This window comes from Euprymna scolopes, chromosome 8, assembly GCF_053919585.1.
Source record: "Euprymna scolopes isolate OS-2025 chromosome 8, ASM5391958v1, whole genome shotgun sequence".
Taxonomy (NCBI): Eukaryota; Metazoa; Mollusca; class Cephalopoda; order Sepiida; family Sepiolidae; genus Euprymna; species Euprymna scolopes.
In genome coordinates, this window is record NC_136489.1 from 43,154,429 (window position 1) to 43,178,639 (window position 24,211).

Here is a 24,211-nt window from a genome sequence, read left to right on the forward strand (position 1 = left end):
AACATTTTCTGGCAGTATTGTTAGATAATGGGTCTACTTTGGAAAACAATAACAAAAGGATGAAGAGAAAATATTGTTGTAAATGGGATCTCCTGTAAACTATTTTTTCAAGATTAAGTAGGTTTTAAAAATAAAACTTATGGCCTTAAATGACCCTTTAGAGCTTTTAGAGGTTGATAGGCCATTAAAACACAACTGACCAACCTCAATAACAAAATGTTGACATAATTCTGTTACTATTTTAAGAATATATAAATTTTAAAATGTATATAGAAAGAGCACTTAAGTAAATACTGAAAATCAATACAAAAAATATCTCTTACAACATGTGGATACATGAATAATAAGAATATATCCTTTTTATAATTCCTTTTAAAACATTTCGATGAAATTTTTTAAAATTATTTGCTTTATCAAAAGAATGTTGTGATTTCCAATCTTTCTCCCAAATTAACTTGACAAAAAGCAGTGACTTTGACATTCAATCATGTCATAATTTTCTCCTTATAGGTTCGTTATTGAAATGAATGGTATGGAGGTATATAATGGAAGGGTTTATATCGTCAAATATGAAATGTTTTGCATATTTCCACATCTTCTCATCTAAACTTAAAAAAACAAAACTTTTTTTAAAAATTTATTTTGTAGATTCAGAAAGTGCGTAACAAGCGATTGAAAGAGCGTTACCTTCATCGTCTGCAAGAAGTTGCAGAAGAAAATGGTGGGAATGGAAATGAACGCCTTCTATTTCACGGATCTCCTTTCATCAATGCAATTGTTCATAAAGGTTTCGATGAGAGGCATGCTTATATCGGAGGCATGTTCGGAGCAGGTATTCACACCATTTTCTACCTTATTTTTCATATATACACACGCACAAAATTATGAGAATAACCATCCCAAGGTGTATAAAATTCATTCTCTGAACAAAGCAGTTGTGCACTAATTTTATCTCCTTTTATGACGATTAAAATCAAGATTTAATGATTTTAATCTTATTTCTAGGATCCTTATTTCAATTTTGATCAAAACTCTTGTTCCCTTATTTTGTCCTATAATCATTAGATTCCATGAGTGATGTTTCTGACAAAGGAGGAAGAATTGCTGTTTTCCAATTCAAAATCTATTCATGTATTTATCATTGGATGGTTTTTGACTTTGAAGTAGATTTTTTTTTTCTTAGCTCCTTATACCAAGTGACTTCATGCCTTGTCTGGAATGAATTCCATTGAAAACAAAATTCATTATATGATTTTAATGTCTGAAATTTAAGGCTTAATTAAGCTTAAGGGGTTTTAGGAAGAAATTAGAATTCAGAAAATATTGTTATATGCTAAACAACGATGAATCAAATTCAATGCAAATATGAAATATTTGTGTTTTTAGGTGTGAGGGGTGGGGTGGGGGGGACTCGTATTATGCTACCTGAAAACAGTTTATAACTATTCAACATTTTTGTATTTTTACAGCATTTTTTTCTAATAGTCAATAAGTTTTTTTATGTTTTGTTTTTTGTTTTTTTTTTTTGGTTCTTGTCCAGAATTATCTAAATTATAAATTAATTTTATTTTTAAATAAGAAAATCAAAATTTATGAGTATTCGAGGAGTTATTGTCTTGCACATTGTTTTGAAAAAAAAGGGAAAAAATGCCAAGATAACTCAACAATAATTCATATTAGATCCAAGTTGTAATTCCTACAAATTCCTATTAATTGCTTAAAGATTATTTTTTATATAAAATAGCACTACTTGATCAATTTAGATGATTTTTGGAATATGATATTCTCATTACAGGTACATACATCAGATATTTTTATTTTTTAATATAGGGGAAATTCTAGACAAGAACCATTTTTTTATTCTTCAGACTGTTTCAAAAAGTATGAAATAACTTATGAAGGAAAGTTGCAGTATTGAATGGCAAATTTCAATTTCAGATTTTGTTTGTTATAAAATGATAAATGATGATATAACCTTTTTCTTTTAAGGAATTTATTTCGCTGAGAACTCTTCCAAGAGTAATCAATATGTCTATGGCATTGGAGGAGGTACTGGATGTCCAGCCCATAAAGATAGATCATGTTATATATGTCACAGGTAACCATTTTTTTATTTTTTTCTGTGTTATGCTTCTTTGAGCAAATCTCTCACCTGTTCTTTCTTTTTTTTTTTAAATATATTAATGTAACTCTTTAAAAACATCAAAACATTTATGCTATTAAAACTATTAACTAATTGTATCTACCTGGCATTGTCTGGGAGTGTTTTTTTAATAGGATTTTTTAACTTAATTATTATGGTGGTGTTTGGTCATTAAATTTATTAATTGTTATAAAATTATAATTTTGTTAATGTAATGTTTTAATCTATTTATAAAATGATGGGTTAAAAACTTTCCAAAGCTTTCAAGTTTTTAATACAATTTTAAAGAATTTTAAAGCTATAAATGATTTTGCATTCAGCAGTATAAATCATTCCAAATTTTAGCATAAATTTTGGTTCTTAGTGAAATTTGAAAATTGGGTACTTGTAGTGTTTAATCAAGGCATTAAAAAATAAAAATATTGAAAAAAGGTTATATTGTACGTATCCGTTTTGGACTGAAGATCTTTGAAAAAAAAAAAAAACTTTCACTTCATTTGATCGCATAGTTTTTTTGTTTTTTTTTTAATAATGGAAAAACATGTTTTTATGATAGCGCGTTGAAGGTAGACATCTTTGAATTTTTTTAACATGCCACGGGGAGATAACTCTGTTTAAAGCACTGACACTCCCTCCCCATTTTTAATACTAGCTTTTCCTCCTAACAATCAAACCTTTTTGTCCGGTATCATAATAAATTGTTTTTTCGCTGTAAAAAAAATCTACTTGATGAAATTAAGTGATTTTTTTTTTTTTTTTGAGAACGTTATTTCATAACAGATACGTACAATATAATCTTTTTTCGCTATTTCCATTTTTTAATGTTTTGATTAAACTGTACAAGTACTGAAAATTGAAATAGTTAATTTCAAGTAAAATCGATGGCATCTACTTAATTGTCATGTCACAGTAATGGAAATATGAAAAAAATTATGAAAAGCGATAAGGTAGAGAACAGTTTTCGATAACAATTAGCAAAAATTAAGTTTTGCTGAATTGGCCGAAGATTTTCAGTTTTTAGAAAAGATTTACCTCCCTTTTGTTATGATTCAACATCCCTGATTACTTTTTTTGCGAATTTCAATTTTCACTAATTATCTTTGAAAACTATTTTCAATTATAATTAATTTTCTACCTTTTCATAGTTTTTGGATATTTTCATTACTGTGACATGACAATTAAGTAGATATTGGTTTCACTTGAAATTCACTATTTTGAATTTCGCTATTTAATTTTTTTAAATATTTTACCTTTAATTAATGATGAAAATGGCTGACTTGTTTATGGAGAAACAAGTCAGCCATTTTAATAGATTTAATTTTGTGATTAAATTATTTTTTAAAAGTAATAAAGATGGAAGTCATATAGAGGCAAGAAACATGCGCCCAAGCAGTGATCATGCAATTTTATGTTTCATCTGATATTTCCTTCTGTTTTTTTTCCCGTTATTCCTGAATTCATTTAATTCCATCTTAAAATGAACCTTGCTATTGCTTTATATATATATATATATTATTCCTTATTGGAATTTTTTTTATTTTTGAGATGAGCATTGTATGTAAATTTTATTTTATTTCGGACTATTAGTCTCATCTTATCTTTTTATTGGTGCACAACGTTTCGGCCAACTTCCTCTGGCCTTCGTCAGGTGGTAACCGCGACGGATAGGAACTTCGAATCTCCTAACTGCATTCTGAGCCATCACTGCCATCCGTAGTTGTTGTCGTCTCACCACATTTTTGACCAATTACCTCTGGCACGCTTTGGGTGGGATTGAAACCGCTATCTTCAGACAATGTTCATCTAGAACCGTAGAGATTCAATGTCTCTATCAACTGCGCCACGAAGGCCAGAGGAAGTTGGCCGAAACGTTGTGCACCAATAAAAAGATAAGATGAGACTAATAGTCCGAAATAAAATAAAATTAAAATTAACTTGTTATTGTTGTTGAACATAGTTCATTCATTTCATGGTCTTTATTTCCTTAGTATCTTTCTGGTTAGAATTATTTCTAGAAAGACATTGAGTACTTATAGGAGGCACCATGTAAAGGTTGCTAAAATCCTTAAGCAAAAGTGATTTTGTGGAGCGAACTAGATTCAAACGAAACACCCAGGTTGTCAGTTGGTGTTACTGTCACCTCCCTATTGCTGCTGTCTTTAATTGCATATTAGTTCATATTTTCTAAAAAAAATATCCCATGTGTTCTTAAACTGTTTTTTTAGTTCTCAGCCATTGTTCTTTTTCTTTTTGCAGACAACTGTTATTATGTCAAGTAACCCTTGGAAAATCGTTTACGCAACTCAGTGCTATGAAAATGGCACATGCTCCCCCAGGCCATCATTCAGTGATTGGCCGACCAAGCAATGGCGGACTTACTTTTCCTGAGTATGTGATATACAGAGGAGAACAGGTAAGAAGACTTTTCGTTTCGGCGTTTTATTTCTATCTTCTCAACAATGATAGTTGACTTTTGATTTTCTGCTCATTTAGAATTACACTTTTAAAAAAAGTCACAGAAAAATCTTTATGATGTATGTACTTGTCATGAAATGAAGATGTCATATTCAAAAAATCGTGTAAATTGATTTAGTAGATTTTTTTTGTAACTAAGAAAATAAAAATTTATGACTTTTAGTGATTTTAATACTAAATCTATTCATTATAAGGCTGATACTTCGAATTGAGTTGTCTCCCTTATATTTATTCAACATGGCTGACAAAAAAAACCTACGTTCTGCTTTGTCATAAAATTTGATTTTCTTAGTTAAAAAAAACTTGATCAATTTCTGAATTTTCGAATATGACCTCTTTTTTCCATGAGAAGTATATACATCAAAGATTTTTCTGTATTTTTGTTTTATAAAAAAAATACATTAATTCTAATTAAGCAATGTTTTTTTTGTTTGTTTTTTTGCCTTGAATTCTCAGATTCCTCACAGGAATATTGGCACTACTCTATCATTTGCATACATTGTCACAATCCTGGCAACAGGGTGGAACGATAAATTTGTCACCCTAAAGAAAACAACACTACAGCTTTATTTAAAAACTTTTATTGAAAAATTCAATTCAGGTAACTTGATTATGTAGTAGAGCTGACATTTATTCACTGTAGCCGCCTTCAATCACTGCCTCGATACAGATCTGGAACTAGGAGCATGTCTTTTTCACCAGCGACAGTAGGAACTCAGCAAATACTCAGTGGATGGCAAGCAATCAGGCTGTTTTTGGTGTTGTGGGAAGTCAAGTTGGTGATGTTCTTCACATATGACTAAACAAAGTAATCCAGCAGGTTCAAGTTAGGGGAGGAGAGGGCCAGTGAGAGAAGGCTACAAAGTCATAGCACTCCTTCTGAAGCCAAGCCTGGGTCTCTTTGAACTTGTGGGCCGGTGCTGAGTCCTGCTGCCACACCCAGGATCTGCTAGCAGTCACTTGATTGCACCAGGGGATCATCACACTCTTCAGCACATCCAGGTACACTTTGATGTTGACTTTCAAGCTGTGAGGTGGCATGATGTGGCCCTCACTTGAAACTATACCAAAGACCATAACTGTAGTCGAAAAATTTGTTGAGCTTTGCTCTCAAGTATTGAACTGTCCGAATTTGCATTTGAGGGTGCTGGCAATGGTCCTGTTGTTGAATCGATAGAGAGCATGAGTTGTTTAGTGGCGCATCTCCGATTTTGCTTGTTGACCATTTCAGACATAGTAGAAGGTTCCTATCACTCGAGATTTGTACACACACAACTAGCCAACTAGTAGATGGTTTGCAATAAAAAAAGATGTTTTCATCAAACTGAAATGGAATCATGTTGTCTTTTCTAAGGCGACAATTTTATCATTCACCTTGTATTCCTAGACAATTTGGTTAGAAGAAAAGTGTAGTGTCTTTTCTAATTAGTAATAGGGCGATTAATGAAGAATCAGAAAACTCAGCACTTTCTGATGTATCAGAAAATTTTTTTCTCTATTTTCCAATGCTAAAAACGATTTTTTAAAATTTGTTTTGGTTTTCTATTTATTTATTTATTTATTTTTTTTTTTGTAACAATTTTCCATTGCTGGTACTAATGATAAATACTTATTGACTTTAAGCTACTATTAAAACTAAAATCATTCCCTACAAATGTATTTTTACATTTGCAAAAATGTATGCACATATTACATGAGTTTTTACTGTAATCAAAAAAAAACAAAACAAAATAAAACAGACTCTATAGCTAAATATTTAGAGATTAAAACAAAAATTGGAATCTGGAATGTAGAACAGAATTGTATTGAAATTGTCCCATCATTAGTTCTGATACTGCTTTTCTACTTTTCTGTCTTTTGTCTCAGAACAGAAATCCTTCTAGATTGAGACAATTTTTAATTTTTGCTCCAATCTTGAGCATCATTTCTTGGTGAGCTGGATTTTTCCTCACATTAAAAACCAACCTTATGACTAACTCCTCCCCCTGCAGAGGCAAGTAAATGGACTCTTGTAACCCTGTTTTATGTTTTATAGCATTTTGTTTTGTTTTTTCATTACTGCAAAAAGAAGAGTAGAAAGTGGACCTTTTCAGTCAGTTTAAAGAAAGAAGCTATTATAGTAGAAAGTGTTGGATTTCCGAGGTCCTGTACAATGAAGGGAAGAAATTTTGCTGCTAGTCAGTTTGGTCGGGAATATTTACGTTAAAGAGCAAGTACAAGTGCAGTAGATACGCCGGCGCACCATCTTATTGGCACATCTTGGTTGCTGCACTTACCACTAGTCTTTCTCTTTTTCGAGAAGATGCAAAAAAAAATGTCGCTAACCAGATAGGTTGCGCACTGTCTACCAAACTCCAATCCTTGTCCCTTCGCCACAATTGTTTTACAAGAAAGAAAAAAAACAGATTGCCATTATTGTTACAATACTGTTTACTCTGGTTAGCTTGCATCGTGTCTCTAACCTAACAGTGGCTCACATGCAATGATCTTGAGCAATATTGCAAGGTCGGTCAGTCATGATTGTAACATTTAAGACTGATCTCTTGTGAAGCGGAGAACTCTGCCAAGTCTACTCTGTTGTCACCTACGTCCTTAGCTGCCCTCCTATAGGCTTGTGCCATCCAAGCAAAGATTAGGAGGATTATTTTACAAATTAAATCTACTTCCTATTTTTTATTCTGCCCAAATGGATCAGAAGAGATTGCAAATTGTATTTGACTGTATGACTGAACTTGTGCATTCATGACCTCTCTCTGTTGCAGCTATTGATGGTGTGAGACTCTGAGACAGTAACCCCAGTCCCAGACATGTGTCAAAAGCAGAGATGCTTATTGAATTGCTAGTAAAATTTCATTGAGAATGGTGGTGACTATGTAGAAAAAATCAATTCTGAAGCACTTTTTGAGTTAAAAAAAAAAAATAGGAGGCTTTACTTTTGGAATTACCCTTGTGGGATCAAAGCACGCTCCAGGCTCGCATGCACAATATCATTCATCATTGAGAATGGTAGTAACTATGTAGAAAAATAAATTCTGGAGCACGAAAGATCGCTTGTTTTTATGGTAGCATTCCTGTCTTTGTAGCTCTTTAATTTTTTGAGTAAAATAAAAATAGGAGGCTTTACTTTTGGAACAATCCTCGTATATAAACACACTAAAAAATTATTTGTTTATCTTTTTTATAGAGGTTTTATTTTAGGCTAATTTTTATGCATGAAAAAAAAAAAACAAGAATGTTAAGATACTTACATTCAATCTATGCGCTTAGCAATAGATATTTATTAGAAAAGAATAAAAAAAATTTTCTTTATATAAAGTTAAGCCTGTGTATATGTTTGCATAGTTGTATATGTGTAAGATTTACTCCTGGATTAATTAGCCAATCATTATGAATTTTAGAATGCAGCTGCTAAACATAAGGAGGGCTATATTTAGTTTAATTTAAAAAAGGTGAAATCCTTTCATGAAAATTCAGATATCTCCGATTTTTGGGAAATTTAAAAATAGGCATTGGACATCAGTTAATAAATATTTCTAGTTTCTTTGGAATATTTTAAGGAGTTTGAAGGGGCATTATATGGATACAACCCTGCATTTAGATATTTCAGATTTGCATAAAATTCAATCTATAGTCATTAAACTCTAATTAAGCAAGACTCCCTGAATTTAACTGTCTTCTTAAGCCTTAAATTTGACATTTTCTAGAATCTAAATCATGTAATGAACTTTGATCAAAATTGGAATAAGAATTCTGGGCATAAGGTTTAGTATCATTATATCTTGATTTTAATTTTCATAAGGTAATGGTGAGATAAAAGTGGTGGAAAACTATGTGGTTGTCCGGAATTCTCCCATATATTAATAAATAAAAATACAGAAAAATCTTTATGATGTACATAGCTGGCATCATTCAAAACGATCATATTCCAAAAATAACGTAAATTGATTAAGTTTTTTTTTTTATTTTTTTTTTTTAGCTTAGAAAATCAAATTTTAACAGGAGTGTCTTACTTCCCCCTTAATAACTTCTCAAGAAATAGACATCAAAATCACTCTTGTAATGGCTATAAAAGTTGTAAAAAAATAATTTCCTTAGTTAAAAAATAAAACTATTGATCAATTGAGGTGATTTTTGGAATATGATCTTTTCAATCCACAATGGGTACATATATCATAAAACGTCTGTGTATTTTTTTTTTTTTTTTATAGAGAGAGGGAATTTTGGATAATCACCTAGTCCAGGGAATTAATTTTACTCATTCTGGGACCCATATTATTTTGTTATAATTTTAAAATTTTTGATAATTTTTTTTGTGTGCTCAAATATTAATTTAATTCTTTTTTTTTTTTTTTCCTCCCAAATCTAGGGTTACCCCGAGTTTCTAATCAACTTCCAGATTGTCAAACCAGACAGCCATCCTGAGAGTATAACGACATGACAAGTGAACTCCACCAAAGTTCTTTCATCAATAATTTTGTACATACAACAACAAATATTCACACGGACTAAAATGAATTCATTTTGTACAGAAATATTATTATATGATGCACTGAAAATAGTTTCATTTTTTACATAAAAAAAAACAACAAACAAAAAAAAAATTTCTTTTACAAAATTTCTGTCATTCATTCTTTCTCTCTCTTTTTTCTCTCTCTTTGTCTCTTTCTCTCTTTCTCAGGGATGTGATGTAAGATCTGTTTTTTAGCTGAATCCTGCTTTTTTGTAAATACAAAGAAAGCAGACTTCACTTATTCTTTGATTTTTAAAAAAAAAAAACAACATTTTTTTAAGCAAATATCGATTTCTGCCGAATCACTATTTTTTTTTTTTTTTGTCATTTGGCCCAATTTGGAGGAGGGATTGGAAGGTAAGCAAGCACACACACACACACACACCTAGTTAGGAAATTGGTAGGGGACAGTGACTCTTCCCAACACCCCCCACCCCACCCACCATCTTGTTGGGAAATCATCTTAGCCTCTCCCTCTTTTTTTTTTTTTTTTTTTTTTTTTTTTTTTTTTTTTTTTTTTTTTTTTTTTTTTGCACTTACCCATTCACATCCCTGCTCTCTCTTTCTATTTCTCTTTTATTTTTCTCTTCATCTTTTTATTCTTCTCTCTTCTCCTCTCTCGCCTTTTGGCTATATTTTCTATATATATATATTTTTCTAAATATATTTTTTCTCTTTTTCTTTTTCTCACCCTCTTTATTTTTCTCTCTCTGTTTCTGTATCTGTTTTTTGACTCCCCCCTCCCCTTTTGTCTCTTTCTTTCTCTCTCCATGTCTTCTTCTCCTTCCAACCACCAATCTTTAAAATATTTAAATATCTATTTATATGTTCATCATTCACTCATCTTTTAAAAACATATTCTTCCATCCCTTTTCCGCATCATCGTCTTTTTTTTTTACCTCCTAAAACATGAATATTACACAACTGGAATCTATTCTTTTACCACCCTTTATCTCCTTCCTCTTCCAACAGACATAAAATTCCTCTCTGGATGATTGAACTTTCAACCACGACACATGATGACCTCTCAACCCTAACCACGTTTCAAAAGACCTTTATAATAAATCTATTTTAAAAAAACATTTACATTTAAATAATAAGTAAAAAAAAAAATAATAAATAAAAAAAAATGCCAAATATTTTCTAAACATTCCAACGGAAAGCTTTTTTGTTTCTTACATTGGAATCGTTCGCATTGGGCGTGATGGGTTAGAGTTATTATTTATTGAATCCGTTCATAAGAATTTCTTCATCTTCAAATAATGGTCATTTGGTCACAAAGTTAAGAGGTTTGATATGGTTGCAATTCAGGTTTTCCTTTTTCATTTCTCGCATATCTTTTCTTCTTCCAATTTTCTCTTCACGATGCTGCTTGTTGATGAGAAAAATTTTGTCTGACATCAGTGCTCATGCTCAGATTATTTTGGGATAATTTTTTTTTTTTGTATTGCTTTATATACTTTCTTGTCTGATGAATTTGTCGTGCACAAAAATGGTTGTCATGGTTATGTACTGTGAAAGCTTCCTTTCATTCCCCCCCCCTCTTCTCTCCACTTATCTTTCTCTTTTGCTCTATCTTTTTTCTCTTCTCCTCCTCTCCTTCCCTCTTTCTTATCTTCTCTTTCTTTTCACATTTTTTATCTCTCTTTCTCCTATCCTTCTCTCCCATTTATCTTCTCTCTGCCTCTTTATCTTTTGTCTCTCTCTCTCTCCAAACCTCTATCTGTTATTCTCTCTCTCTCCCCCTCTATCTGTTATCCTCTCTCTCCCCCTCTATCTGTTATCCTCTCTCTCCCCCTCTATCTGTTATCCTCTCTCGCTCTCCCCCCCTATCTTTTATCCGCTCTCTCTTCCCCTCTATCTTTTATCCGCTCTCTCTTCCCCTCTATCTTTTATCAGCTCTCTCTTCCCCTCTATCTTTTATCCGCTCTCTCTTCCCCTCTATCTTTTATCCGCTCTCTCTTCCCCTCTATCTTTTATCCGCTCTCTCTTCCCCTCTATCTTTTATCCGCTCTCTCTTCCCCTCTATCTTTTATCCGCTCTCTCTTCCCCTCTATCTTTTATCCGCTCTCTCTCTCTCCCCCCTCTATCTTTTATCCGCTCTCTCTCTCCCCCCTCTATCTTTTATCCGCTCTCTCTCTCCCCCCCCTATCTTTTATCCGCTCTCTCTCTCCCCCCCCTATCTTTTATCCGCTCTCTCTTCCACTCTATCTTTTATCCGCTCTCTCTCCCTCTCCCCCCCATCTTTTATCCGTTCTCTCTCTCTCTCTCTCCCCCTCTATCTTTTATCCGCTCTCTCTCTCTCCCCCTCTATCTTTTATCCGCTCTCTCTCTCTCCCCCTCTATCTTTTATCCGCTCTCTATCTTTTATCCGCTCTCTCTCTCTCCCCCTCTATCTTTTATCCGCTCTCTCTCTCTCTCTCCCTCTATCTTTTATCCGCTCTCTCTCTCTCCCCCTCTATCTTTTATCCGCTCTCTCTCTCCCCCGTCTATCTTTTATCCGCTCTCTCTCTCTCTCCCCCTCTATCTTTTATCCGCTCTCTCTCTCTCCCCCTCTATCTTTTATCCGCTCTCTCTCCCCCTCTATCTTTTATCCGCTCTCTCCCCCCCCTATCTTTTATCCGCTCTCTCTCCCCCCCTATCTTTTATCCGCTCTCTCTCCCCCCCTATCTTTTATCCGCTCTCTCTCCCCCCCTATCTTTTATCCGCTCTCTCTCCCCCCCTATCTTTTATCCGCTCTCTCTCCCCCCCCTATCTTTTATCCGCTCTCTCTCTCTCCCCCTCTATCTTTTATCCGCTCTCTCTCTCTCTCTCCCCCCCCTCTATCTTTTATCCGCTCTCTCTCCCCCTCTATCTTTTATTCGCTCTCTCTCCCCCCCTATCTTTTATCCACTCTCTCTCTCTCTATTTTTTATCCACTCTCTCTCTCTCCCCCTCTATCTTTTATCTACTCTCTCTCCCCCTCTATCTTTTATCCGTTCTCTCTCCCCCTCTATTTTTTATCCACTCTCTCTCTCCCCCTCTATCTTTTATCCACTCTCTCTCTCTCCCCCTCTATCTTTTATCCACTCTCTCTCCCCCCTCTATTTTTTATCCGCTCTCTCCCCCCCTCTATTTTTTATCCACTCTCTTTCTCCCCCCCCCTCTATCTTTTATCCGCTCTCTTTTCCTTATCTCTTATCTTATCTCTCTCCCCCTGTCTTTTATCACTCTCTCCCCTTTCTCTTTCTTATCTGATTTATCCCTCGTTTTTCTGTCACTTCCTTAATCTCCCTCTTGCACTTCCTTAATCTCCCTCTTTCACTTCCTTAATCTCTCTCTCTCTCGCTTCCTCAATCTCTCTCTCTCTAGCTTCCTCAATCTCTCTCTCTCTCTCTCGCTTCCTCAATCTCTCTCTCTCTCTCGCTTCCTCAATCTCTCTCTCTCTCTCGCTTCCTCAATCTCTCTCTCTCTCTCGCTTCCTCAATCTCTCTCTCTCTCTCGCTTCCTCCATCTCTCTCTCTCGCTTCCTCAATCTCTCTCTCTCTCTCGCTTCCTCAATCTCTCTCTCTCTCTCGCATCCTCAATCTCTCTCTCTCTCTCTTGCTTCCTCAATCTCTCTCTCTCTCTCTTGCTTCCTCAATCTCTCTCTCTCTCTTGCTTCCTCAATCTCTCTCTCTCTCTCTTGCTTCCTCAATCTCTCTCTCTCTCTCTTGCTTCCTCAATCTCTCTCTCTCTCTCTTGCTTCCTCAATCTCTCTCTCTCTCGCTTCCTCAATCTCTCTCTCTCTCGCTTCCTCAATCTCTCTCTCTCTCGCTTCCTCAATCTCTCTCTCTCTCGCTTCCTCAATCTCTCTCTCTCTCGCTTCCTCAATCTCTCTCTCTCTCGCTTCCTCAATCTCTCTCTCTCTCTCTCTCTCTCTTCCTCAATCTCTCTCTCTCTCTCTTCCTCAATCTCTCTCTCTCTCTTCCTCAATCTCTCTCTCTCTCGCTTCCTCAATCTCTCTCTCTCTCGCTTCCTCAATCTCTCTCTCTCTCTTCCTCAATCCCTCTCTCTCTCTTCCTCAATCTCTCTCTCTCTCTCTTCCTCAATCTCTCTCTCTCTCTCTTCCTCAATCTCTCTCTCTCTCTTCCTCAATCTCTCTCTCTTCCTCAATCTCTCTCTCTCTCTTCCTCAATCTCTCTCTCTCCCTCAATCTCTCTCTCTCTCTCACTTCCTCAATCTCTCTCTCTCACTTCCTCAATCTCTCTCTCTCACTTCCTCAATCTCTCTCTCTCTCTCTCTCTCTCACTTCCTCAATCTCTCTCTCTCTCTCACTTCCTCAATCTCTTTCTCGTTTCCTTAATCTCCTTCTTCGCTGTCCTTCCATCTTTAAACTCTCCTCTCTTATTTATCTATCCTCTCCCTCTTCTTTCTTTTTTCCTATTTTCTTCCTTCTTCTTCCTTCCTTTCCTCTTTCCATTATGTGACAAACACTGCTTATCCTTTCCCACCACCCACTTATAAATTCCAGTTCTCGTTTGTTCCTCCAATCCTTACAACAAAAAACGATGAAAAACATATCTTCTCTATCAATAATTGTTATACATTCAATCGCAACAAAAATAATGAAAACGCTGTGAATCATAACAAAAGAAAGTGGATGTTTTTGTCTTCCTAACGCGTTATAAATATGCCGCCAACATTATTTCGTTCGTTGGCAGCTAAATTAATAAATTCTTCACATGGCGATTCTGATATCGGTTGATTTCTTTCAGAGATATATTTTAATCTTTCACACTTACTCCAGATGTGAGAAAAAGGGTTCGATGGAGATAGGAAAAAAAATATATCAAAGCTTATTTTTATTATTTTGTTTCAAATCTAACTTTTCCGAGCCAATATTTTGTGAGAAAGAAAAAATATGTCTACCTCTCTACACCAAACTTTCCTGCACTAACATTCTGAGACAATATTCATTCTATAGCTGGCATGGTATTGGCAACAATTATTGGTCAGAACCGTTCTCATAATTTTATTACTATTGGTGAGATAAACTATTTTAAAGAAACGCCATCGAGAAATTATTAAAAAAAAAAAAAAAATATCTTGCTTTGCCTTTTCATTTGTGATCTATTTGTGTTATAAAAAATGATATTAAAAAAAAAAAAAAGCTTTAAGCAATTTAATTTGTTTTAAATGACTGTCTTCACATCATTCTGCGCTACTACCATAGAAATCATGTTTCAGTTTCTACTCTCCGCCAAAGACTAAATCTATACTCCCCTACCATCTATCCTTCTTCAACAATGTCTCCAGTGGTTTGGACATACATCTCATCAACCAAAGGAATACCCCATTTGCAAGGTTCCCTCTGCCCGGCTGGCACAAATGTGTTGGCGGGCAGCTGAAGGCCTGGCCAACAACAATTAAGGACGACTTGACAGTACTATCGGGCCCACAAGTAGTTGGTCTCCAGTGTTAAAATTGGAAGTGGCTATCCATTTTATACGACCTGGCCCAGGATTGTCGAAACTAGTCTACGTTAGTTCGAAATGCAGATCATGCTCAGGAGGAAACTAACTTAATCCAACCAGGAGGATGGCTGCTACATGTATAAGTAATACAAATAGTGACGGAGTAAAAGAATCGCCATTCAGCCTTTTGAATTATGAAAATGAAGCCCATATTGTAATGCATTCTTGTGTCTATTTTTTTTATTCTTTCATTTGTTTTTTTTTAAGGGTCAAATCCTTGGTCACGTCACCAGTTGTGTCACCACGCGCTCGCCCGCTCACAACAATCGTCAACCCCAATGCTGTTTATATGATCTTCACCTTCGTCTTCTCTTCTTATTCTGGACATATCATTATCTCTCACATATTGGCAATTGCTGATTCGGTGTGCTGGTTCACAAGTACAAAAATAAACACTAGAGAAACAAAAGAAAACACAAACTCCAACATGTTTTGTATATAAGAGTTGGGCTCTCAATGCACAGGAAACAACTCCCAAAGCGCTAACGTCCACATCTACATCTTCTGTTAAGGCCGTGTTTATCAGTTCATGTCAGTTCATTTCAATCTGTCCTGAACTGGAAACTGTCCTCAACTGTCGCAAATCCCAGATGGTCTATAAACTGTCCTTTACTGTCATAAACTGTCACACAACTCATTGCCACTCCTAAAACTACCTGTAAACTATCTCTAAATATATTTACCGCTTTATGTTTAGTTCTTTGTCCCAATCACTGTCACACCTTGATTAACAATCCTATTTTAGTTTCCTTCCTATACCAACTTCCTATACCTTTGTTCTGCTGATAAGTTTGTTTCCTTTTTTTTTTCTTTTTTTTTTTTCGTTTATTAGCTTCCTAATACTTGAGGAGAGGGGGTCATAACCAGACTGTAAGGATTCTGCATTTTAAACTGTAAGTAGCAGAGGCACCTAGCCTTTCCCAGTCATAAAATACACTTGAATATAATATTTTAATTCATACAGATTTCATATATATATTATTATAGTATCAATTCTTTATCGATTATTATATATTATATTCAGTATATATTAATAATTTCAAAAAAAAAAAAAAAAATGACTCGAGTGCCATCAGCTATAATCGAAACCCAATCTTATGAAAAATTCTTGGTAAAATTATTTATTACAAGATTCGAACAAGCAAGCAATAATGCCCAGATGGTCTACAGAATTTTATAATTATTAAGATATATATATATAATTTCTCCATCCGTTTGCACAAACGCACGCTAACATACATATATATACCCATGCATGCATAGATTGAAACAAGCAAGGACACCTGGATGGAAAAAGGCATTCAGAACCAAAAACTGAAATCTTAATTTGCAAAAATACAATGTTGAAGCGCGATATACAATAAAACAACATAAAAAGCAATTTTAGAAAAATTCTTCTTCATCTTCTTTTACATTAATTCTAAACTATGGAGGGAGGGGCGCAAACTTAAAAATCTTGTGACATGATGCCTAGTCTTGGTAAGCTCATTTTGGACAACAATAGCATCTGTGGGTATTGCCAAGAACTCTGCTGACAATATAAATGTTACATTATGGAGAAGAAAGAAAATGAAGCTTATTAAACAGACGTGCTTACATATTAACATGACAATATATGAAACATTAAGGAATATTAGAGTCACCAGATAGCAAGTGCTAACTTAACATGAACAAAGTTTTGTAAATGAAAAATCAAGAAATTAATATAACTATAGTAAGTCCATTTTGGACGATAGTAGCGTTTTAGATTATTGCTAAGGACCATGCTGACTAATATAAATTGTTTTATAATTCTTAAGGTATATGTATATATATATATATATATATATATATATATATATATATCCACCCCACGTGAACACATGCACGTTCACATACATATATGCTTGTGCATACGCAGACAGGATTAAAGCAAGAATTTTCGGATGGTTCACAGTTTTATAATTATTAAGGTTCAAGACATTAAATTAGACATGAGTTCTTACTTCTTTTTTGGTTCAGTTATGTATTTACTTCCTTTTTGTAATCAACATAGCTGAACGTGGATTCTTTTTACTCAGTCATTATTTATCGGAAATCAAATTGCGTAAAACATTTTTTTAAGTCTTAAAAAACATTTTTGTGTAAATTTGTCACAAACGAAAAAATAAAGCAAAAGAAATTGTTTTGTTTGTTTTTTTATTTGTTTTTTTTTATTTTTTTTAAATTAATTTTCACTGCCATTTTCTTTAAAATGATTTGACTTACAATAGTATAATTACCTTTTATGTTAACAATGCTAACAAAAACCTTGCTTCTTCAATTTCTCTTTTAGTATTACTTATTTAGGGTCACTCTTTCTGTCAAGTTTATCTAAATATCTTTACCTATTCCAGATGTTCACATCAAAAATAGAGCAAAGATTTTCGTGATCTACTCAGCTTTTCTTTTATCTATAAAAGCAAATTTTTTCAAAGTCAGACCCAGATAGCATTTGATCTGACAAATCAAACTTTGTTTCTGACTAGCAAATATATACGTTTTTCTTTTATTGTTGCAGATATAATCTAATTCATTACAATATATTAGTAGTTATTTGTGTTAGTATGAGGGGTATTCCAAAAGTAATGCCTCCTATTTATTTTTTGTTTCACCTGAATGGATCAGAGGAAATTGCAAATTGCATTGTTATGATGACTGAACTTATGCATTCATGACCTGAAAGATTCATCTCTCCATTGCTGATATTTTATAGTATGAGGCTCTAAGAAAGCAATGTATATCAAAAGCAGAGATGCGTCGTTTAATTTCTGGCAAAAGTGCATTGAGAATAGTGGTGACTGTGTAGAAAAAAAATCAATTCTGAAGCACAAGAGATTGCTCGTAAGGATACCACTCTCATTTTCATAGGTCTTCAACTTTTTGGAGTTAAAAAAATATAGGGAGCTTTACTTTTGGAACCATGCTTGTATTTAAAAAAGTTTTAAGCAATTAGATTTGTACTAAATAGTGACGGTGTAAAAGAATTCACACTTGGCCATGTTAATAAACAATGGGAAGTATGTAACTGGGCAGAAGGGAGTAAAGCATTTTTTAAAACATAATTCAAGGCATTAAATTTGACATGGGTTTTCTATAGAAAATTAAATTATTTAATACTTTTTTTTTTACATGGAAGTCACCACTTATCAAGGCCCGGAGGCCACTCGGGGATAAGGGTTATTGTGCGTACAGTAATCAATGGGACAATATCGTAGTAATTGTTAGCAATGGAGATTTGATAAAGTGTCTTACTTAAGGGGCCGATTCATCAGGAACTTGTTTATGTTGGACTTGAAAACATCCAAGTTGTAGTTAGATTGGAAACAGGCAAACAGAAAAGAGTTCCACAGTTGTGCACTTCTAAGAAAGAAACTTTGTTCATGGAATCTACGTTTTGATTTAGGCACAGATAAAGAGTGGGGAAAATTACTGACTGGTTTCAGCTAGATGGGTGTTTTTCGTGAAAGATTGACGAGAGGGTACCAGAGATTGGAGCTCAGACGAGCATTTCCCGTGGAAATAACGATAAAACAACGACAGGCTGGCAACATCCCTTCTTTGGGAGAGAGGTTGCAGGGAAAAGGAAAGGATATTCCCCACTAGGCTATGAAGTCTATTTTGTACTCTGTCAAGGCAGAATAGGTTGTTTTTAGCAGCTCCTGTCCAGATATTGCAGCAGTACTCCATCCTTGGATGTACTTGGCTTTTATATAGATAGAGAACTGCATCAGTAGTGAGATATCTACTAGAGCGGTAGAAGGATCCCACCATTTTTACAGCGACGTTGGCAACAGATTTGAGTATTAAAAAAAAAATATTTTTAAGCAAATGTGTCATGAATGAAAATAAATTCTTTTTGACTAATTTTCCTTTAAAATAATTTTTATAGTCAATAGTAATAGTTACACTTTAGCTTAATGCTAGCCCCCCGTCTCAAACAAACCTGAGCCCGTTGACCTACAAAGATTTTTTTTTTTTTTTAATTTTAGATATACGTCCAGGGCAATGACAATCAAGAAAATATAAAATTATGGGATCTTTGGTTGGTACAAGCATATAAACAAATAGATAACTGCCCTTTATATAGTAAACTAGCAGGGGTGACCTGACATTGCTCGGGTCATATAAGACAAAGGGAAGAGATGCAGTTGCGTTTGAACACATCTAAAAAAAAAAAAAAAAAAAAGAATTGTCTGTGTTCAGCCTCCTAAATTCATTTATCAACAAATATTCATAAAACTATTAAAAAGGTTTAATATCAATTATTTCTTTGTTGCATATGGACTTATTGTATTGTGCTAATTTTTAAATGCAAATCAAAATTGTTTTACGCGTGATAAAAAAAAAAACAAGGTTATGTTCAACGCTTCATAAACTGCGCAATGTTCATAAAAAATGTACGTTTTCAACATCCCAAATTCACTTTTCAAAACACGATAATATCAGAAAAATGAAAATTTTTTAACCTTGTTTAAATGTAAAATGTTAAAAATAAAAATCGAAACCTCCACTGTAAGATGGGGGCAAATACAAAAACTAATAGTTCTGCGACAACCCTCCAACCCAGTCGGCCACGGCAATATTCATACCATAACGTTGCAAATTTATGTTCTTAACGTATCTGAGAAGTGAAGGAAGCGCCGGTTCATGCATGCGCAGATGTTGAAATCATTTAAAAAAGAAACAATTTTATGTGGACCCCCCCCCCATATCAGATTCTTCATTCGGTAAGGTAGAAAAAATTATATTTTGTTCTAAATTTTTTTTATTATAACATGCTCTTGACAATACTATGATCTAATTTGTTAGAATATTTTAACACTTACTGTGTATGGCCAAAATGTTCGGATAATAGGAAAAATATTTAGCTAATCACCGAAATTTAAAATGCAGCAAGGGAAATAACTCATATTTTTTAATTAATGGATATAAAACCAGTTGTTTCCCTTATAACTAAAACTTTAATCTCTCACACAATGTTACAGTTAGAGACAAGAAAATTCTGTAAGCCTTGATAAGTTGACTTGTTAGTCTATATATATATATATATATATATATAAAAGGGGTGAAAAAAGATTGTTGGATTTTCAAAGTCAGGCCCAAATAGCATTTTAGTTGACAAATCAAATTGTTTCTCATTTGCATTTTCATTTTCATTTATTATTGTAACATGTTATTGATAATACCATAACGTAGTTTGCTATAATATATTTTAACAATTACTCAGTTGAGCTAAGACACTATATAAAATTATATCATTTGGATTTTAAAAGTAGGACATAAATAGCATTTAAACTGACATAAACTTTACTTCTGACTAGCCAATTTTCATGTGTTATTGTTGTATCATGTTATTGGGACTGTAATAATGTATGTTACTAGTGATTTTAAAAATATATACTTAATCTAATATCCTTACATCATTTGTAAACGTTTATGCTGACGACACTACCATTTCTGGTAGCACATCTAAGACAGTAAACGACCAAGTTCTCTCCGATTCTCTCTCCTCTGATCTTGAGCACGTAGTACAATGGGGAAAGGAGTGGCTGGTTACTGGTTACTTTTAATGCATCTAAAACCAAGCTTCTCTCTTTACATCATCAACATTCTGATCCACATCTGGCATCAATTGAAATGAATGGCTCTCGTCTTCAGGAGGCTTCAAGTTTTTACAAGCTTCTGGGCTTGACCATTACTCCTGATCTTAAATGGAACACGTACATCAAATCTGTTGCCAAGGCTGCTGGAAAAATGGTGGGATCTTTCTATCGATCCAGTAGATATCTCACTGCTGATGCAATTCTCTATCTATATAAGAGCCAGGTACGTCCAAGGATGGAATACTATTGCCACATATGGGCAGGAGCTGCTAGAAAGGACTTGTCCTGCCTTGATAGAGTTCAAAATAGACTTCGTAGCCTCGTAGGAGATGTCCTTTTCTCTTCCTTGCAACCTCTATCTCACAGAAGAGATGTTGCGAGTTTGTCTCTGTTGTATCGTTATTTTTATGGAAAGTGTTCAACTGAGCTTAAGTCTATGGTCCCCGTCCCCCCTCGCCAAACTTTCACAAGAAACACTCGTCTAGCTGAAAACACTATCAATAATTCCCCCTACTCTTTATCTGTGCCTAAACCTAAACGTATATTCCATGAACAAAGCTTCTTTCTTAGAACTGCACGCCTGTGGAATTGTCTTCTGCTTTCCGGCTGATTACAATATGGTTGTGTTCAAGTCTAACGTAAATAAGTTCTTGAGCCGTTCCATATAAGTTATCAAATTAACCGAATTTTCATTACTAATGATTACTATATTGTCCAATTTCTACTGTACACTCTTTAACCCTTATCCTTGAGTGGCCTCTGGGCCTTAATAAGTGGTGATTCCTGTGTAAAAAAAAAAAAAAAAAAAAAAAAAATATTGAGACATTTCTAAATAAACACCTACCTAGCTAAAGGGGATAACTTTTATTCTTTAAATAAGAGTTATTGTTCTTCACAGTACGGGTTCGAGCCTACCTTCCTACTACCACTTTTTCTTTTTTGCTCAACATACACATCCAAACACCCGGGCAATGCCGGGCTGAAATGCTAGTATATATATAAACTACATATGTCTTGGAGGTTTTTCAGTCTTTAAAACTACATTAAAAACTAAACTAAAAAAAAAAATCTTTTAATTGCAAGTCCTTTGTTGTAAAACTATTTTGCTTGTAAGTAAATTAATCTCTTGCAACCACTGCATTAGTTTGCTTTCAAAAATTCATGCTAGTCCTGATATTATTCTAGAGATCATCAGTTATTTACCAGGAAAAACTGTTTCAAAAATTTAAAAACAAAATGGCATATTAAATCCTGGTTTGGCAGCAATATTGATCAAATTTACTTTCAAAAAGAACAAAAACGTTTTAGATATAAAATTTAGTTTTTTTGCTCCAGATTAATTTTTTTTCTAACCTATTGGTGTTCTATATTAGTGGGTTATCACTAGAGCTAAAAAAAACAGCTTATTCTTTCTGTTGTTTTGACTCTCAAGTGTGTATCCGTTGATATCTTATATGTTTTTATATAGAGTGATGTGGTTCTCGGTTGATTAACTGTGTCTAACTGTGCTGGATATATACTCGAGAGTCAAAACAATGAAAGAATATTCTGTTGTCATAGCCCTAGTTATCACTAAGCTATATTCTTAATCTTCAATCCCTGGTTCCCATGTAGAATATTTACAGCAAGTAATCATCTACCATCATTGCAAAAACATTTCCTTCTTTCTTTGTGTACCCAAAACCAAACAGTTTTTCAAATATTTCCCAACTGTGGAACCTAATACGATAGAACTACTTCCTTGTTGACTACAATGGGGTCATCTTCAGGGTTTTTACTTTGGCCCCAAAATCAACAGATTAGACCATTCCTGTAATGGCCTGTTCCCTGTTGATTGCAGTGTAAAAATTGGTTCTGTGCAATTCTATGAGGTCCACTTTACCTCCTCTCTTTGAGAAGGGGTTAGTTTATTGCTAATCGCTTAAGGTGCTGCACAGGCATCTTTTGCAATATCAGCGTGCTCCTTCTGTGGGTACTGACTTTTAAATTCCATTTTCCGACTCTAGTGTCACATTTCTCACGGTGGGAGAGAAATAAATACCACAATGTCATCGTCTTCAAGTCCAATGTTAAATATTTGTTGAGCCGTCTTTTTAAACAATTAACTTCTACCTTTTCTAACCATCATGTTCAATTCCGGCTAGTGATTTTTATTCTCGGCCCCCAAAGGCAACAGATTAAACCATTCCTGTGATGATCCGGTCTCTGTTGATTTTGCGATGGGAGATAAGTTCTGTTCTGTGCAGTTCTAGGAGGTTCACCTTCCCAGGTTTTGTCTTCTCTCTTTGAGAAGGAGTTAATTCATTGCTAATCATCTGAGGCGCCTTCACCGGAGAATACCGACGGGCTACCCAGGTACTCTTTGCAGGTCAGAGTGTCCCTCCTCTGGGATGCTGACTTCTCAATCCCACTTTCCGACCCTGGTGTCTAAATTCTTGCAGTGCGAGAGAACTAAACAACCTTATAATATTCTTCGCCCAAATCTCAATAATTCTTATCCTTGAGTGGCTTTTGGCATTGTTAACTACCAACTCGTTACAAAAAAAAATAAAATAAGACCTTAATGCTTATTATTAAAATGTATGAAATAGGAAAATTGGAGTGCCAATGCCAAAAATTGTCTAATTTATAAAGTAATCAAACACTTTTTTTTTCCAAAGCAAAACTATTGTTTGGAAATAGCAAATTTATTGAAGTTGTTGCATTCATTATTCGTTCTCTGTTTTTTGGTAAAATCTCTTTTTTATTTTTTTACTTTCTGTTGTCTCCTAAATTAATTTTCGATTGTTGAGTTCATTTAAGGCTTTACTAAGATTGGTATGAACTGGTATTTAGGTGTCTAAGAGTATGAACAAGACAAACCATCAACTCTCATAGTCCTTTTTATAAAACCAAAAGGATTATATATATTATATTGTCTGTCTGTTCTACTTTTTTTTCCCAAAAACTACTGAGTCGATCTGACTGAAATTTTGTATGACTTTTTTATGATAAAGTGCAGTGAACTAAATAGTATGGTGTCTTTTCAAAGGATAATTGAGGATTTAATATAAAAATGAGAACAAATTTAACCATGTTAAAACTATTAATTTGGCATAAAGCACTCATTCCAAGTCAACAGACTATAACTTTTGCCTGTTTTTAACAGGCTAAAAAGTCTAGTTAACCATATTTCAGCAACATTTGCACTTTTCAGAGATATTTATAGCCATCATAATGATCAAAATCTGTTGTTTCATTTATATTTGTAATACTATGATGGAAGAATGCAATCGGTTTCATCTATTATTCAATCAGATTTTTTTTTTGGTAAGTAGATTTATATATTCATATAAATTCATATATGTACTATTCGTATAAAGCCAATTAAACTTTTGAAACTAATTTTGCTCAAATATAATAATTGCATTTACAAAAAATGTTTGGTATAGAATTAATCTCTTTCCAGCCATCCACCACAGGGTTGAATGGAAGAGCCTGAAAAAAATGATCATGTGATATTACATTCACCACTAAGAGAAGGATAAAACTGGTTTCTTTGCCATGTAGACTTCCTGCCATGATCTAACTTCTTGAACACATCAGCTTAATATTACTAACTTTTCGCTTCTTGTGGGAAATTTCTCTGAATTCTGTTAATGGTGTAACAAAATGGAATCTTCCTTTCTTGCATGATTCTAATCTTAACCCGTGATCCAATATCACTACAAAGGTGCTCCAATGAATAAAAAAGAATTATGCAACAATGAAAAGTATAAACTTGAATAAATAGTAGTGTTGGGATGATTAATTGGAAAAATCGGAACTTTTTGTGGTATCGGAATCAGAATTGGAAAAATTTGTGCATATTTTCCGATGCCAAAACAATTCTTTCAATTATCTTTTTTTGTTTGATTCTTTTTAAAACAAAACCTTCACCTGCTGATAGAAATAATAAAATAATAAAAATTTATTGATTTTAAAC

At 34.0% G+C, this 24,211-nt stretch overlaps 1 protein-coding gene across 1 annotated transcript in view; it reads left to right on the top strand.

The window, feature by feature from the left end:
* LOC145283535 (poly [ADP-ribose] polymerase tankyrase-1-like) overlaps window positions 1–9,111 on the top strand; it is a 168,095-nt gene extending 158,984 nt beyond the window's left edge. Inside the window, exons 25-28 of the mRNA XM_080132406.1 lie at window positions 649–832; window positions 1,990–2,098; window positions 4,400–4,556; window positions 8,985–9,111. Coding sequence (XP_079988532.1) covers window positions 649–832; window positions 1,990–2,098; window positions 4,400–4,556; window positions 8,985–9,056 — 522 coding nt within the window. The 3' untranslated portion in view covers window positions 9,057–9,111. The remainder of the gene's footprint in view (window positions 1–648; window positions 833–1,989; window positions 2,099–4,399; window positions 4,557–8,984) is intronic.
* Window positions 9,112–24,211: the final 15,100 nt, after the last annotated feature.